Consider the following 17,669-nt stretch of genomic DNA (forward strand, 5'->3'; position numbering starts at 1 on the left):
ATATAATATATAATAATATAAAGCCAAAAGATAAAACATAAGCAAAATAATAATTACTTATTGATTATGACTAATTGAATCAGAGTATGAAAGAGTAGCAATAAATTTCTAGTTTGGAAAATTGCACAATTTGTAGTTTGGGTGGGAATTAGCATGTTTCTTTTCGCCAGTGGAATTAACGCTTATTCGATTTTATTGATACGTGGAATTCAGGTGCACCGCGATAGTAGGAAATTAAACTCAAAATAGTACAAAAAAGAACTTTTTTCATCTATTATGAACTCTGGGCCTGTAAGCATTTTAGTGTCTCAATTGTAATGGTGACTTTTATGACCATCACATACTCAAAAGGCGTATTAAGTGAACATCAAAACTCTATTTCCGAATTTTTTAGAAGAATAAAAAAGCGCGTTTTTTTAGCGACGTTTCCTTACAATTTTCTAGATAAATCATTTATAAAATATAATCGTAGAATACATAATTTAAGCTAATAACTAAAGCTTTCTTTAAAGTATGAAGTTCTAAATTTGTTGTGCAGCTTAACACATACAGTGTCAAACGAGTTTTTACCTTTCGAATTTTATTTTTATAAATGACTTACACATTTTTACATGAACATATTTAATTATTGTAATAATAAATGCGTACGCTGAGACCTAATGGTAACTTAAACCATACATATGTATATGATAAACACCAGTTAAGCATATGAAACACTATACAAAAAAAGTATCGTTAATCAGACTGATAATAAGTTTGTACATACAAACAGACATACATACTTCTAGCTGATTGTTCATTTTCTCTGTATAATATTACTTCAATTAATATTGTAATATTATAATTTGTAAAAAGCACCTACACACAAAGCAATAAAAAAAATAATAAACAGCCTTGTTAGTCATATCTACCATCTAAAAATGTTCACGTTTACCATTTTATTCACAAAAAAAAATATTTAATTCGGTATAAGAAACACTGATGAAGATATTAACGAAAAAAGTCTAGAATATACAGAGTGATTAACTTTTGCAAGGTAAACTGAAACAAAGGTGGTCTGATGCTATTAATATGTAGTTTTAAATTTCTTGAAAACTGTTGTAACTAGTCAATTAATATCGAATTATTGCTTTTCTTCGGATCAATCGATTTTTCAGTTATTCAATAAAATATTAGTTTAAAATAATAGTTATGAAGATTAAAAATTACTGGAAAACTCAATTTTAATTATCNAAAAATCTAAAAAAATTTGATATTTTCGAATTATTAGATTCGGTTGGATTATTTTAAAGTAAAATTGTGCAATAGATACAGAAATATGAAATCCTTATTATTTGCCAGAAACCACCGAAAAAAAAAATTTAATATAGGATATAAGTACGTTTTTATTAGTGACTTAAAGACTGTTTTTTTTTAATAAGGCGTTTACGTTGTTAATGAGATTCTAATGTACAGTTTCCAGTTAAAAAAATTTATAAATACTTATGTACGAAAACTCAATGTTAGCGAATAATAATAATCTACATCTACACACAAATTGTGATTAATAGTCTAAAAATCTTAGCTGCTTCAATGCTTACATTATTTATCAATCTGGAGTGTTATCATGGTTCAATAAATAAAAATATATTTAATTTAAGCACCTGGCCAAATCGACGAATTACAAAGCTCGAAATATTTTGCTCATTTCTAACGTTTGTTTGGTTTTAAATCAGACTTAACTTCTTTATTAATTGTTGTAAAAGTCGAAGGCTCTCTGGGAGTGTGTAAAAACCAATTCCTCTGAGTCCTACTTTCTAAGTACTTACACGAGGATATAAAAAATAGGTATTTAATATAAAATCCGGTTAATCAATAAAATTATCGTTACAATAAACGAAAACAAGAATTTTTATTGTACGCAATGAAGCTGCCACTTTAATATCATGCTTTTTGTTTTTAGATTAGTGTTGTCATATGACTTGGTATTATCACTTCACTGCCTACAGTTTCAAAAACGAAAACGAAGAGCATTCGTTCCGTCACAGACAAAGGAGAGAAAAAACGTGGCAGTGCTTTCGGTCCAGTTTATTGCTCCAAAAACCTAAAATTTATTTGTTACGGGGGCACGTAAGGGGGAGGTTTCCTATAAGTTGGAGTCGGTTTGGGACGAGATTGTTTCCCATTATCCTGCGTACGAGTAAACGGCGGGGGTGGATGATAAGGTTCAGAATCATCATTCATTTTTAAGGATCCACTTTTGCTGTACTCAGGAGGAGCTAGAGGTGGTTTTTCGTCTTTTAAAATAATTGGAGCCTTGGTTCCAGGATCCGGTTTCTCCTCTAGTTCCTCCTGGAATATAACTGGAATTCCCTTGTTTCCATAGCTCTGTCTACCGTCCTCTTCAACGTTCATTTTGCCTGAACGTCTTCGACGGTAGAGTATGCAAGCAGCAATTCCTGCTAGAAGTAACATTACTGCTATTATAACCGCAGGAACTATAAACGTCACCAGGTACTCTTCGTGACTCTCTTGAGCCGACGAGTCATCTGGAGGAAGAATAACTTCTGGAGTCGGAGCAACTATGGGCCGTGTTTTACAAGCAGCGAGAGGTTGGAAATTAATTCTCGAAACAGAAAATTCTGGTCTCATTATATCGTAGACACGAGAATTTATAGATCGATCGCTGTATATTAAAACAGCTTCCAGTCTCCTTATTTCGTCCTTAGGGCAGTGAGTCACCGGTAGGGATTTATTGTACCAACTCACTATTGTGGACCCTTTGCTTATTGAAGTGAGGTGAATGTTATTAGTATCCCGGTCTTCAAAGAGATCTCTAAGCTTCTCTATGAACTTTCTTTGCATGTTCGGACTCGTTGCGAACGTTTCGTAATCCGTTTCTACGGTCATGCTGAATTCCATGTTGTAATTAACTCTGGCAGGCTGATGCACTGCGACCACGAGACTGTCGGGGGCTGTCAATCCACCGGAGTCTTCACAAATCAGAGTATATTCTGTTCGACCAACATTTTTCGGAAGTGGTATTCCGTAAAATTCCCGATTTTTACTGTCGAACTGCAACCAGTTATCGGGTGGTAGTGGTTTGCGGTCACTAGTTAACAAGAACATTCGTAGGTTGCGACCTTCCACATCCTCCGGATCGTAGAATGTATCCTGCAAGAAAAAAGGAAGATATATTAACATTTAAAAGGGTGGTAACAGGAGTTAAAGAACATTACATAGGAGGATGCATTTTTTTATTATGGAAAATAAGTAGGTAATAAATAAATGTAATGCTTACGTCGGGGACTCGGTACACCAAAAGTTCGCCGACTGATGCGTTTATATGATCGACAGCGTTCCGAAGAATTGGAGGAAAGTTTGTGGGCTCCGATGGAGCAGGTGGTTGAGATTCACAAATTCCAATGAGTTTATGTGCGACCTTTTTGACCCTGATTTCAGGAGCAAGGCTTAGACTTAAGGCTTTCGATGGATCTCCTCTGTCATTTGAAGTTAGTATCTGCATAAAAAAAAAACAATTTCATATTACAGCTGTAGAAGAATGATGAGAAAGTATTTTCGCTTACACTAAAGAGATTGAGTATTTCAGCTTTGGGACAAAAATCCTTTGGTAACGAGTCGTTTGTCCAAGTCAGCACCATTGGCTCTTTATTGTGTTCGATTCGCCTTACAGTGATATCTGATAAATTCCCAAGACTATATAAAGTTCCTAGACCACGAAGAACTCGTAAAGCCCAGTCAATCGTGTGAGGAAATTCGTATTTCTTTTCAACGAAAACGTGCAATGAAAATTCGTGATTAACGGCACGTCGCGACTTGTGGTGCTGAACACGGATTTTAAGATGATCAGAAACAGACGCTCCTTCGCTGTCGGTCGCTTTTAAAATGTATTCCCAGCCGGAAACATCTTCCTCGATTGGTCTGAGAGAAATAAACAGAATTAGAACAAAATAAAGTCAATTCGTTCGTTTAACTTACAAGCCGTAGATCTTCCTTTCTCTAGGATTGTATTGGCACCATGAATTCTTGCCTACCATGTTACCTTCGTGATCTAACAACTCTAATCTCAAGTTGTTTCCGTCTTCGACGTCGATGAAAGTATTTTCGGGAATAACATATTCGAATACTTTTCCTGCCGTTACTGCGATGCTATTGAGTCTGTTTTGAATCGTTGGTGGATAGTTCCTAACTTCAATCATAGTAGTTTCCGTTGTTGGAACTGTTGACGTAATTGTCGAACTCACTGTGGTAGCAGCAGATGTTGAACTTGCCTGTTGCGTTACCAATGTATGTCGTTGAGTGCTATGTTTAGATGTTGTTGTAAGATTGTCGTTGTTAGTTGTTAGATCGTCAAAAACAATGGTAGTTCTTGAAGGCGATGTAGTATATTCCGTTGAAGGAGTAGGAGTCGTGGTATTCGTGAATACCGTGCTTTCAACGAATGGTACTTTATAAATTGGTATTACACTACTTTCTTGGACTGTAGTGGTGAATGTGGGGGTGACTTCCGGTTCAAATTGTGTCACTTCTGGTTGCGGATTAGTGTTACTTGCTTCTGACGACGACGACGAAGAAGGAGAAGGAGTTTCAGCGCGAGTAGTTTCCATTCTAGTAGTTTCCACACTGGTTGGTTCAGTCTTTGGAGTGATCTTATTTGGCGGATTAGTAGGGACTTCCGTGACATTTTCGTCGTAATCTGCGTCATCGGTAGAGTCCTCGTAATCGTCACCGTAATCCTCCTCCTCTTCATCTGGTACGTCAATCGGTCTGTAAATGTTGGTTCGCTGAGTAATCGGTTGTTCATTGTCAGTTATTTCTTCAGATACGTAAATCGGAGAAGTTGCTGTTGTGGACGTGGTGGTCGCTTCAGACGTATGCTCCATACGAGTGGTAGAAGACCTCTCGGTAGGTTGCCACGAAATCGTGTGTTCTGAAGGACCATGGTCCTCGCTTTTCCTGGTCACAGGAGAAGTGGGCGACGGTTCGGCCAATGTTGGCACCTTTACAACACGTATCTCGGGCTCTTCTTCTTCTACAGGTCTCGTCTCGCCATGGTGATGTCTATGCGGATGTGTTTCCGTTTCCACTACCGATACAGTTGTCGAACTTTGCGACGGAAGTTTCGTAACAGAATGCTCAGCATCCCTTCCCCCTTCCTCTTCACCTCCTTCTGTATCATCGTAATCATCACCATCGTAGTCGTATTCGTAATCCTCGTAGTCGCCACTACCCGCAGGACCTAACGCAACACGTTCGTGTTTTCCTTTTAGTGACGTCGTTACAAGGGTTTCTGTATTGGGTCGTTTACAAATGTATTCAATCCTTAAGTTGTTAAGTGTTGGGAGTAATTTTTATCTCATAGCGTGCATTAAAAAAATTTTCGTGGACGCGATAAAACAATTTGAATTAGAAAATACCACAAATGGCGCGGTAAACGCCATCTGTAGTAGGTGAGATGCTGCATTATAGGATTGGGATTCTGTCGGAGCTGTCTGCGACGCGCTGATGGGATCCAAAAAGATCGACATCGCGATGGCAGTTTCGACAGAATACAGACCACTTCGAATTATTTTATTCGAACAGGGTACCTAATTGAAGAAAATATTTTGTGTTAAATTACATAACTATCTTACCTCCAGTTTCGTCGATGTATCTCTTTTGTCTGATCACTGGCGGTGGAGTTTTATTGATAATTTTCCAATCCGTCGCCGGGAGCTTCATAACATTGCTAATTGTACCGTCTTTGACTTGTTTCTTCAGCTGGTGGACAAGTGGGACGACATGAAGCCAAACTCTACCATCACAACCAACAGGAACTTGGATCAGTGTAGTTAACTTGGATTTTTGTTTTCGTGAACTATCGTGTTCTAATAGCACTACGGGTTTCCCTGATTCTCCGTTAGATCGGTCCTCGGTGAGTGAAAAGGCACTCTGAAAATGGTAATTGTTAAAAAAATAAGATAAAATACATTTTACGAATTGAAAAATGTTGTGCTTACGTATGGTAGTCCGAAGAATTTGGCTATATTGTTGATGGCCATAACTCTTTGTTTCGGTTTGATGCTTGATAGTGATTTATCGATTACAAGTGTAAGAAGTGTGATAGTTTCGTCTTCGGAGCATTTTTTCAAATGTGATGATGGAATACCTTGCGATTCTTTTACCGTTATTTTGAATTGAATTGGCTTAGTTTCTTTCGGTTGAACTCCATGAACAGATATATACAAAGTTTCGACGTCGTTCTGAAGGGGAATCCCCCAAAACACGCCCGATGACTTTTCGAACATTAACCAACTCGGAAGTACAGCCCCATTGCTACTTTTGGCCTAAAACGTTACTTTGCTTTTCGACATTCTTTTTACGTTTTGGTTTCTTTTTTTCTACTTTTCTGTATTTTAACAATTCGGAAAGGTTTTCCTTACTTACCTCATACTTATCAACTTTTTGGTCAAAGGCATTCGTAGGTATAGCAAAATGGAATATATGTCCGACTGTTGCTACCATATCGTTAAGATCGAACTGGCTTTGAAGAGTTTCATCATCTGGAAATTCAATTTCGAAATCGTCGGAAACGTCGAAGGCGAAATCTTCATCTTCAGCTATGATAAAAGAGGTAGACAGTACGACCAGCAGCACTGACAATACCTTTAGTGAGGAAGACATCTTTTTTATTACTTTTGATTCGATGTTATGAAAACATCATCTGAAAAGAGGAAATAAAAATCAATTACTTACAAACGAATTTTTTGTAAACTTTTAGTTTCAAGTTAACGGTTATAATTTAGTGAGTTTTTTTTGTTAAAACGCCACGTCGCAATGGTAAAAAAAAGTGGATTACCATCAACATCTCGTTGCAAATATGTGAGAAAATAAGCAGCTGCGTGTAGCAATTAATTAAGATGTACCCTTAATTCGGTTGATGCGGCATGAATTGTATACATACATTTTCTAATATAAAACGCGGCCGTAGCTGACGGCGTTAATACGAAAACCGGGAAGAGAAGTGTATAACATTAATTTATTTTACGATCACGAATGACATCTTAAATTATTGGACACTTTAATGTCAGCGAGTCTCGTTTTTACGGCCCTTTTTAGTTGGTTGGATAAGTGTAAAATAGGAGATAGCGAGGGTGTGAAAATGTAACGAAAAAATTTCAAATTTAAGTTAAATTTGAAATTCTTTATGCAGGAAATTCCCTTCCTTCAGAAAATAAAGATAACAGGATAAAAAAAATTGAAAAGTACCATTGGGAAGAAAGAAAATCTTCACGATATCACGATTAAGCAACTTTTCAGGGTTGTGTACTACAATAATAAAAAGATAGGTTGAATCAATTATTTATTCATTGATTATTCTATTATATGTACAATATATAATTTATAAATAAATGAATACATATTTCTAATAGTTTTATTAACGGTTTAATACGTCTATTACAAAAGAAATACCGTAATTTTAACGAAACACTTAATATCATATTTTACGTAACTATAACACAAAATTTGTTGCAATGAAGTACATCCTACAAAGCATCGAGGGTGACTGATTCAGGTATGCAAGTTCATTGTTATAAACCAGCTGGATGCAAGTAGATGCACCTGATTGGCTATCGTAACGGCGGCCATCATGGTTTTCGGATTAAAAGTAGGTCAAGTTCAGTAGATGTAAACAATGTTAGGCGCCACTCATAATAAATGAATTAATACATACAGGGAAACATTAAAAAGGGATAACTCGGTTATTTCTTAACTGATTTAGATGCGGTTTTCACCAAAAGATTAAGAAATTTGACACATATTTGATAATACATTTCTAATACATTTTATTATATTAATTTAAGCGATTGTTAGTGGTAGCGATCGGATCTTTATACTTGTAGTAGTACTTGAAGGTATAACAATGTACAATTTAGTAATATCATTAAATAATAAAAGTAGCTCACAAAAAAGGAAAAATACTAATTAGGAATTATGTCATCATGGGTGCATACATTATTCAAAAATAAAATTTTTAACGATTGATTAAAAGTAGCACTAATATCATACTAAGTTTATTATAATATTCCCCAATTTTAAGTATCATTAGTTTCTTAATTTAGGGGAGGGGCGGTGTCTGGTACGGACTTTCATTGGCTTATTCTTGTTTCTGATAATTTACAGTTTTCACGTTTTGTCAAAAAACAGAATGTCAATGTAGGGCTTCTGACGACGACGACGAAGAAGGAGAAGGAGTTTCAGCGCGAGTAGTTTCCATTCTAGTAGTTTCCACACTGGTTGGTTCAGTCTTTGGAGTGATCTTATTTGGCGGATTAGTAGGGACTTCCGTGACATTTTCGTCGTAATCTGCGTCATCGGTAGNCGGTGTCTGGTACGGACTTTCATTGGCTTATTCTTGTTTCTGATAATTTACAGTTTTCACGTTTTGTCAAAAAACAGAATGTCAATGTAGGTTACTCATGTAAAATTGTAATTAAGTGTAAGGGGAATTTGGGAGGGCCAAATTTATTTTTATTACCCGTAATTGTTTTTAAAAATGCTTCTCGCTTCTTGTGGCGCCGACGCTAAATTCCATGATTGGCCGTCTGGGAAATTTTACGGTCATTATCAGCCTGAAAACAGTAACAAAATCAAATGTGTCTCATGGTCGAAAGATGGTGATACCGTTGTCTTGGTACAGACGATGGGTTTCGGTACGGCAGTTGTCGTGAGTCCTGCACCTCTCCTACAAGTCCTGGATAATATACAAATGTCGCGAGTAGAAGCAGCTGCTTTTTCGCGTGTAGAAAACCACGAAGTTACATTAGGTTTGGACAACGGAGGTATTTTGGTGTACGACATTAAGCAAAGGACAATTAATCGCGTACTTAAAACTATTCCTGCTTGCGTAGAGTTCTTGGACTATTCGGTAAATGATTTATATCTGGCAGCAGGGTGCAGCAGCGGCCAAATAGTTTTATACAACAACAAGAGGAGAATTTGTGCGAGTTATTGTGTGCCAAACAGTTACGACCTATCGGCCATGAGTTGTCATCCATGCGTCGAGGAATATTTAGCTGGAGCCAGTTGTTCTGGTCATTTGGCAGTTTGGGACGTTCCAACAGGAAACAGTTTGTTTACCACGAAATCTCATAACGGTGGTATAATGGACATAGCTTTCAGTAAGACTGAAGACATGATTTGTACTGTTGGATTAGATAAAAAGTTCTGCATCTATTCCTTAAATTCGGGCGAACGTACAGCCCTGGTCAATCTGGAAGATCAACTGAGTTCGGTTGACTTTGCTCCTAATGGCGAACAAATTGTTGTGGCATCTATTGACGGAAAAATTTTGGGGTACGATATTAGGAACATGAACACTCCTAATCGTACCCTAATTCCTCACACGTCCATTTATAAAATCAAATTCCAACAACGTGATACTTCACCACGTAATATTCCCGAAGTGGAGGACATCCAAAGCGAGAAATGTTCAAGTTTGAACGTTAATACGTTCTTCAAGGATAGAAGAAGTTTTGAAAGTATATCTGAAGACTCAAGGGATGGCAATGCTTATAACCTGGATGAAGCGGTATCAGGTGGGGGCGACGCGATTATTAAAGAGCCGGTAATCGCGATTAATTCCAAGCCGGAAATAAAAATTCAAATTCCTTCGGTTATTTTGGATCGAAAAGTGGCAGACGAAGAAATATCAGAAAATTCGTGCAGTAATACTAGTAGTACATCCGATGATTACTCGTTTTTAAATAATTTAATAACGCAATTGATAAACCATTGCATAGAAAATGTCGTGGAAACTATGAACAACGAGTTCATGCAGATGAAGATGCAACTGACGAAAGAAATTATTTATTTGGAAAATCGAATCGACGAGAAATTTAAGGAGATTGTTTACGCAGCTGAATCTGTTTCAACGATACATGATCAAGAGCCCAAGCCTCAAAATACAGACGATTATCCTCTTGAAATATCTGTCAGATATAAAAAGGATTTCCTTACACATTTAAAAGAGGCTTCGAACAACTAAAAGGAAGTTTCGTGGATGTGTTTTCCATTTAATTTCAGTCTATAATTATCTAGCTATATTCAGATCATTAAAAATTGGACGTTACTGCCAATATTTAATAGTAATGGTAACAATAATTAATAGATCACCATTAAAAATTCATGATTATTTCTCGTCATTGTCGCCGTGCTTCTCACAAAATCAAAATTTTATCATGACTACATTTTAGTATTTGTTTCATCAACATTAATATCTTTTACTCAAATTAATTCGTAAAAGAAAAGCTTACTTATTAATTGATGTCTCAATTTGTATGTAAAGATAATGTGAAATACGTTAATAAAGGGGATTGGTGTCAAATCCTGTTGTGTTTGAAACAAAGCAGCTGAAGAACGTGATACAGGGAAACGCCATGTGCAAGTGCATATGAGAAATTTTAAGACATTTAACAGCTCAACAACAACACGATAATGGATTTCCGCCTCGAGTTTGTTTGTAATGAAGAATAATTTTGGTACCTATCTAGACGCTCTCAGATTGTTTGCGTTTACGTCATTTTCAAAGGGAAAATACGTAATACAGAAAGTTCCGCTTTTCTCATTAATTTTAACTTGGTTCTTTTGAATCACTTGTTCCGATGTTTATTGATTTTTCTGTTACTAAGTTTTAGAATTGTCCGTTAGACCACGAAATAAATATTAGGTTCGTAAGGTACTTTGTACGAATAATGGAATATTTAGAATGAAAAGGCTTGTAGGACCAATTTTTGATGTTTTATTAGCTTCACATCTTTATACTTTCACCTTTTGAAACAGAATAATGAAGGTATATTGTAAATGGACAGATACCACATAAAAAATTGTAAAACGTCGTCATCAACATAATACAGTGGAATTCGTTTATTATGACTCCGCTTATATTGACCAACCGTTTAATATGAAGTAATTGCAGTGTTAAGTTTGGTTTTCATATTAAATTCTCTATAGGAAAGTCTGGATATAACAACTCCGTTTAAAATGACATATCGTTTATTATGACTGATTCTAAAGAAATCGCTATAGCGACTTAAATGATTAATAATAACATTTTCTTTCATTTTTCTGACCCTTCTTATGTATATTGATATTACTATTCATCGTTCTTTTTCTTTTTCTGTTAATAAATATATACAATTTGTAGTTTTTCTCTCTATTAAACTAAATAACTAACCAAAATAGAAAGTTGTTTATTGTCTAAGACTATGGTTGACATGACGTGTTTGTCATTTCCCTTCGATGTCATTATAAGCGGATTCTACTGTATAATAAATAAATTTTCCTGATGTATTTACCTATCGGCTAATTTGGAAATTTGAAAAAGATTATGTAGTATTGCAGGCTGATAACAAAAATATGGTTGACAAAGATTACAAACGAGAACGTATTGGGAAAAGAAGGAGACTAGAAGTCAACAAGGAAATTTTCTGAGGCATGTAGGGCTGAACTGAAGTCATTCAATTGGACATTTCTACATGCCCAATTTTCGCACGTAGCAGGTTCTCCTAAGCTAATTATTCGGTTGGATATCTTGGGCAGGTTGACCGTAGTGCAGGATGCACAATTTAATTGCTGTTGCTATTGTAACTATATCAAAATTGTAGATATGCTTTTGTTTGATTACTTTTGTCGATTATAAGGTTACGGTAGGAAAAGGCAACATGAATTTTTTGGTGCCCATTTCAGGTATTTGCACTTATTGAGTTACGCCTGTTGCAGACACATTAGTAGTAGAAACAGGAGTGAAGGGAAGGCAAGAGATTTTGTAAGCCGGCGTCTTCACTAGGTTTTTAAATATGAAGAGTTTTAGATTTGATCATATACTGCACACGATCGATCAGTAGTGGATGAACAAAAACGTCCCTTATTTTTGCTGCTGTAGCCGTGGCCATGGCCATGAAGGGTACTTTGTGAGGGCGAGATTTATGTGTTCGTTCCTTTTAGTATGTTGTACTTAAATGTATGTATATTTCTGTGTGTGTAAAACACCCGTCCGTCCGTCGCGTCGAGCGTCGGTTATAGAAACGCCTTCATTGTGCTGTTAACCCAACAAAGAACTTCACGAACCCCCCGTCGCATATCCGATGGCATTATCGCATTATGCACGTTCGCGATAGACGCGACAACTTTAATTATGAATACGACTTATGTACTGCGTGTTCATATCTACATTTGATTTACATAAAGAAACTTAAACATATGTATGTACTTATAAAGGTATTTGCCTGACCGCAACATTTACCTCCACCGTCTACTTTCTCCGTACACTATTAAATTAGATTTTATTAACTTATACATAACTTCCTCTCTGAGAATATGTCATGAAATCTGAACACCACGAGGATAGTACATAAAGGTTTTTAATAGTTTAAAGCCAACACCAATTTTTTGCCTCTTTGTGGGAAGTTTGATCAGAGTTTATTTGGGAAAGCTGATGTTATATTCCAAATGACTTGTTTTAACCAATAGTGAGTTTATTTGTTTGTCTGCTACCCTTTCACGCCTCAGCTATTCAACCGATCATCATGAAATTTTGTACATACATTGTCATAGGTACTGAAAAGAACATAGGGTAACTTTTATCCAGAAAAAATATACTGTTCCCAAGGGACACAAAAATTAGCTTTATATGGTCGTCATACTTATAGAAATCTACTGTGATAAAGATTCCTACCAAGAGGCGAAACATTGGTGTCGGATCTAAATTAATAAACAAAAAACGTTACTACCCTCTTGGCTGTAATTTCCTTATAATACGAATTAAGGGCAAGAAATGTATGCCACAAACAGAATCTATCTGTGTCGTATTCCACACTTAATTTTTCAAGTATTTTTCTTTTCAAATAAATTTATAAAATCTGAAGAAATTTACAAATATGTGTCGGCATTTGTTAATTTGGAATATTGCTTTTACATTTGCAGCATTGTTGTGCCTCCGCAGGATGAAGAGATGTAATCTGCATCAAGGTATAAATATTCTAAAGAAAAAAATCGGGAATCTAATAGCTATTAATTTTGGATATTACTTTGAACAAAGTAGTAGGTAATAAAAGAAAATTTTGGCACATTTTCATAAAATAATACAAAAATATTACTCGGTTTGTTAATTATCAACTTTCAGTGTCGGGAAGTACTTTCTCTTTGTATTGAAAAGATTCAAACAATACTAGAGCTTTAGAAAATTTTCATCGACTTTTTTTAAATTTTTCATTACTGAACGAAATAATTTTTTCGAAAATTTCAAGACGTCTGTTTCTACAGATTATCCCGAACAAATAAACTTTACCTTTTGTGTAACGGTTTAAGAGAAGCAGATGTCTCTTGTGACCGGGTCTTTGCAGAAGTTGTACTGTAGGATTAATATGAGACAACCTAGTAACGTGGAATTGTTTTTTTTTATTCTTTGAGGCAACCAGTTTTCAATTCGAACAAAGCCAGTGAAAAGAAAACTGCAAATCTGTTCGCACAGATTGTTCCCGTGAATAGAACAGGAATTCTCCATCATACAAACGCTTTCTTTTTTTAATGTGTAAGTGGGCACTTCTTTGTTCATAAAGTCGTACACGATGGAGGCTTCGTCGTGTTCAGTAACGTTTCGCTGATGTTACATTTAATCCCTTTTTCTATCAATTAATTGACATTTGAAGCCACCGTGGCTTATTAATAAGTGCCATTCGCGTCGACACATTTAAATTTATTCCAACGATAAGCCCTTTTTCTCAGTTTTTTTGACGTGGAAATCAAAACCACTACACAGTGTGATATTAAAAAAGTCCACTATATGGAGTTTTGTGGGTTTGTCCATCACTGAGTCAGTAATGACCAAAAATACCTTCGACGCAGCTTTTAAAGTACCTAATAGGGTTTTGTAAAATTTCATTCGACTATCTGAGTAATAAAACTTAAAACGTCCAACCAGAAGAAGAAATGCTTCTTAGACTTAACTTTGAAATCCAGGTATTCATCCTCACTGGCAAATGCTGATATTTGCAGTGCTATTTGAACAAAAACTCTGAATAGTACCCATTATCCTTTGAACGGACTCAACTGGTATAAACTCTTAGTATAAATTAACATTAAGGAGATTATGTTGAAGTAAGAAATTGGATTCTATTGAGATTACGTTTTCAAATTCCTTTAAAAGTTGCTACAGGCGAGAAAACTGTTTTAGCTTGACCTGAATTTAGCTTAACAGTCCACTTACTAGCTGAAGGATTTGAGAAGCTAAAGTGATTGCGAAGAACCCTTTAGTAGCGTAAGATACTACCCCCTCTTGACCTCGTCTACTACGATCGAACGCAGTTTTCCTTAGAACTACTTTTAAGGATTCGGTATTCGTTTTTAATTTAAAATAACTCACTGTTGTAGCAAGGGATTTTTCAAAGAATGATAAAGCAATTATATTTATGAATATTTAATGTTTTATAGCAAAAAACTGCCTAATTGGAATTTGGCGAAGATCCCACTGTACATCTTGCCCATAACTGCAATTTTGCAATTTTTAGTGTGAAATCAAAGCCAGAAAGTGTTGTTATGTAACAAAAAAAAATAATAACTGCCAACGTTTCGTCCTAGTTGTCAGGCTTTCTCAAAGGTAGTTTTTTAACATTAATGACTTTCAGAGTCGAATGTACTACTTATTATACAGTTGGTGATAGAGCGAATAAATAGAGGATTTCAATGTCAAATAATTCGTTGGTTTCTGTCTACATCACATCAAATGATACCAAATCGATCGAAAAATAATTCTCTCTTTGTAATTAATAATTAATTGAACGTAAAGAACGGGATACCAAAGAATATACTCAATGATTGAAAGCCGAAGTCAATTATATCAACAAAACACTTGACAAAAGGAAAAGAATCAACTCAAAAGTTCATGAATTGACATCCGTACACATTGACTTTTTGAACGTTGGCGTTTCTTTGTTAGATTCTATCAATTATTACCACTTACGTTGTTTTTCGATCGATTTGGTGTCATTTAATGTGAGATAGGTATGATTAGAAATCAATTAGTTAAATGACTTTGAAATCATCCGTTTATTGTATCACCCTTTGTAGGAATGGGTACAATTTTTACTAGAATTCGATACAAGTAAACGAAAAACGAATCCTTTTCGTCCGTTTCTATTAGATGCTATTCAAAAAGGCCATTAAAGTGTGAGACCAGACCCATATATGAGGTATTTTACTGTAAAAGTTCTGACGACCATTAATTCGGCTTATTTTGAGCATTACAAAATGAGCCGTGGCACCTAATGGTGAAAAAACGTTTTTGAGTCTTTTTGTTTATGTGAAACGGATACTCGGTGGAATCGATAGTTTCATTACTGATGCAATGAAAGGTGAAGCAACGTACGATTTCCCATCTCGTATTAACGTTCGTCGCTTATTGGCAAGTGTACAAAAAGGAAATCAAATTTCGGCAATTTGACTGGCTTCCTTATTTCAAGCACACCGAAATAAACTTATTCCGTTTCACGTGCGTACGTAACTCCTATAACTCAGGCAGTTAATTTTGTATTGCCTCATAGAGGCTCTTTACAACTCGCCTTTTTAAAATTCCGCTGCTACCAACCGTAACAACGGTACCAAGATTTTTATAGTTATACGTAGGACAAACTGGTAGACAATTTTACCAAATAACAAAAGAACACTGGATTTTTAATTTGAAAATAGATAGATTTAACATAGCNATTCTGTTTGTTCTACAACAACCGCCAAAGTTTTTCCAATCTTCATATTTAGTTAAAAACCAGTAAAAACTCGGATGTGTTAGTCGGCGTCTCTCTTTAATTTAACGAGTGATGTTATTAATCGCCTCCTAGTGAATATAAAATCATTTTCAGATTATTTAAATGCATGGTCACGTTAAATCCATCGATTTATCAAAATAGCCTTATAATAAAGCTCCGAGTAAATGTAGACCTTTCAAATTTAGTTTTGGAGAAGTACCTACGTAACAGTCTCCTGGAAAAATGCTTAAGTGCCATCGTGATATGAATTTGCTTGACCTTTTTAACCGAGAAAATCTGCCCCATTATTGATTTGCGCGAGGTGAAAAGCTTTGAGAGGGGCGCGAAACCAAAGGCAAAGCTTTACGTCTGTCGGCGTCCTGCCGACGATTATTCGGTAAAATCTGCACTTTTGAACACACTTGTTACGAACGGTTAGTTTTCTTTCACGAGAAAAGAAACTAGATAACAGGAAAAAACAAAGTGCAGGTAATTACAATAAAAAGCTTCGAAAACGCAATCACATGTTCGAACTGTTCACGTTATATTTAACATGTAATGAAAAACTACATTTAACGTTATTTAAATGTATAAAAACCGACTTCAAAACATTATCTGTATGTACAAACTTAAACCAGAAAATACTACAAACGGCACAGTGAACGCCATCTGTAGCACGATGCTACAGACAATTTTACCAAATAACAAAAGAACACTGGATTTTTAATTTGAAAATAGATAGATTTAACATAGCTATGGGAACGTAGAAAGCGTTATTTAAAAGGTCTTGACGTATTTTCTCTTTCGACAAAAACTTTTGGACAGAAAGGTTCACCATGACGTTTAGTTTCATCGGATTACCAGAACATTTCGTTTGTTATTCGCGTAGGTACCTAGTAAAAGCTTCAGTTCGAATTCCGAAACAGTTTCTCCGAAAACTAAAACAAATAAAATAGTCGGAATGTACTAGTGGTAAAAAAAGTTGAGCACGGAATTCGGGAACTTCCCGTCTACCACCAATAGTACAAAACTATTTCGCTATCTTCTGTCGTCGCCTTGTTGTACGTGAACACACTTCAACATACATCAGTGTATGTGTGTGTTGGTGTACAGGAAAACAGGACTTCAAGGTAGGAAATACACGCATAGCCAAACATATAATATACATTCCTATGTAGAATAGGTATATGTGCAACTATACACGTTAGACAAACATTTAAAACGTGGTAACAAGAAGCTAGAGCATCGAGGTGGGTTATTTTGGGTGGATGACGCCCGATGGGGTTAACGATCTTAAGCAACTGCAATATAGTTGTTCTGCTCCTGTAAATTTGCCGAGAATAGAGACTGCCGGGGGGAATTTATCAAAGAATCACGAACAAGTACCTTCCAGGTGTGGAGAGACGGAACTACGTACATGGAAATTAATATAAATACCAGTTAGTACACGTTTTCGTTTCAAAGATTTAAAAGTTCCTTGCCATACATTAAGGTGGCAAAGAGTTAAAAACCATAGAACAAACAGAATAGCTCAAAACCCCAACGCCAAAACACGACACTGTAGTTGTCCGAAGCACTTTTCGGTAACAAAGTTACCTTCTTCAGGGACTGAAGTAAACTAAACCTAAATGAGAACTAATCCTAATTTATACTGATAGTTGTTAAGGTTCAGTGAACATGACCCGAAGCCAACAAGGTAGATGTTCAATGGACCTTAACATCATCATCATAAACGTAATTAAACTAAACTAAATAGCGGAGATCCAGGGATGGGACCGTTGTCATTGTTAAGAACAATTTGTTTATTTTTATAAATGTATAAACTTTCAAAACTGTTTAGTAAACGATTATTCCTAACTTCTTTAACTAACTTAAGGTTATTAATATTAA

The 17,669-nt window shown here is 35.7% G+C and overlaps 2 protein-coding genes across 5 annotated transcripts in view; one reads left to right on the top strand and one right to left on the bottom strand.

Annotated features, from left to right (window-relative positions):
* Positions 1-1,874: 1,874 nt before the first annotated feature.
* LOC108735390 overlaps positions 1,875-17,669 on the bottom strand; it is a 52,500-nt gene continuing 36,705 nt past the window's right edge. For 3 of the 4 annotated variants that reach the window (XM_025974456.1, XM_025974457.1, XM_025974458.1), the window contains exons 2-8: positions 6,427-6,703; positions 6,000-6,326; positions 5,634-5,931; positions 3,979-5,290; positions 3,567-3,921; positions 3,281-3,499; positions 1,875-3,153 (exon numbers count right to left, since the gene is read on the bottom strand). In XM_025974456.1, coding sequence (XP_025830241.1) covers positions 2,098-3,153; positions 3,281-3,499; positions 3,567-3,921; positions 3,979-5,290; positions 5,634-5,931; positions 6,000-6,326; positions 6,427-6,663 — 3,804 coding nt within the window. In that variant the 5' untranslated portion in view covers positions 6,664-6,703 and the 3' untranslated portion in view covers positions 1,875-2,097. The remainder of the gene's footprint in view (positions 3,154-3,280; positions 3,500-3,566; positions 3,922-3,978; positions 5,291-5,633; positions 5,932-5,999; positions 6,327-6,426; positions 6,704-17,669) is intronic. The other variant, XM_025974459.1, reaches the window with a different exon arrangement.
* On the top strand, positions 8,406-10,366 carry LOC108735435 (protein NEDD1-like). The gene has a single exon (XM_018467394.1). It carries the CDS (start codon positions 8,537-8,539, stop codon positions 10,025-10,027), a length of 1,491 nt encoding a protein of 496 aa, XP_018322896.1. The 5' UTR covers positions 8,406-8,536; the 3' UTR covers positions 10,028-10,366.

This window comes from Agrilus planipennis, unplaced genomic scaffold (genome assembly GCF_000699045.2).
Source record: "Agrilus planipennis isolate EAB-ADULT unplaced genomic scaffold, Apla_2.0 scaffold40, whole genome shotgun sequence".
Taxonomy (NCBI): Eukaryota; Metazoa; Arthropoda; class Insecta; order Coleoptera; family Buprestidae; genus Agrilus; species Agrilus planipennis.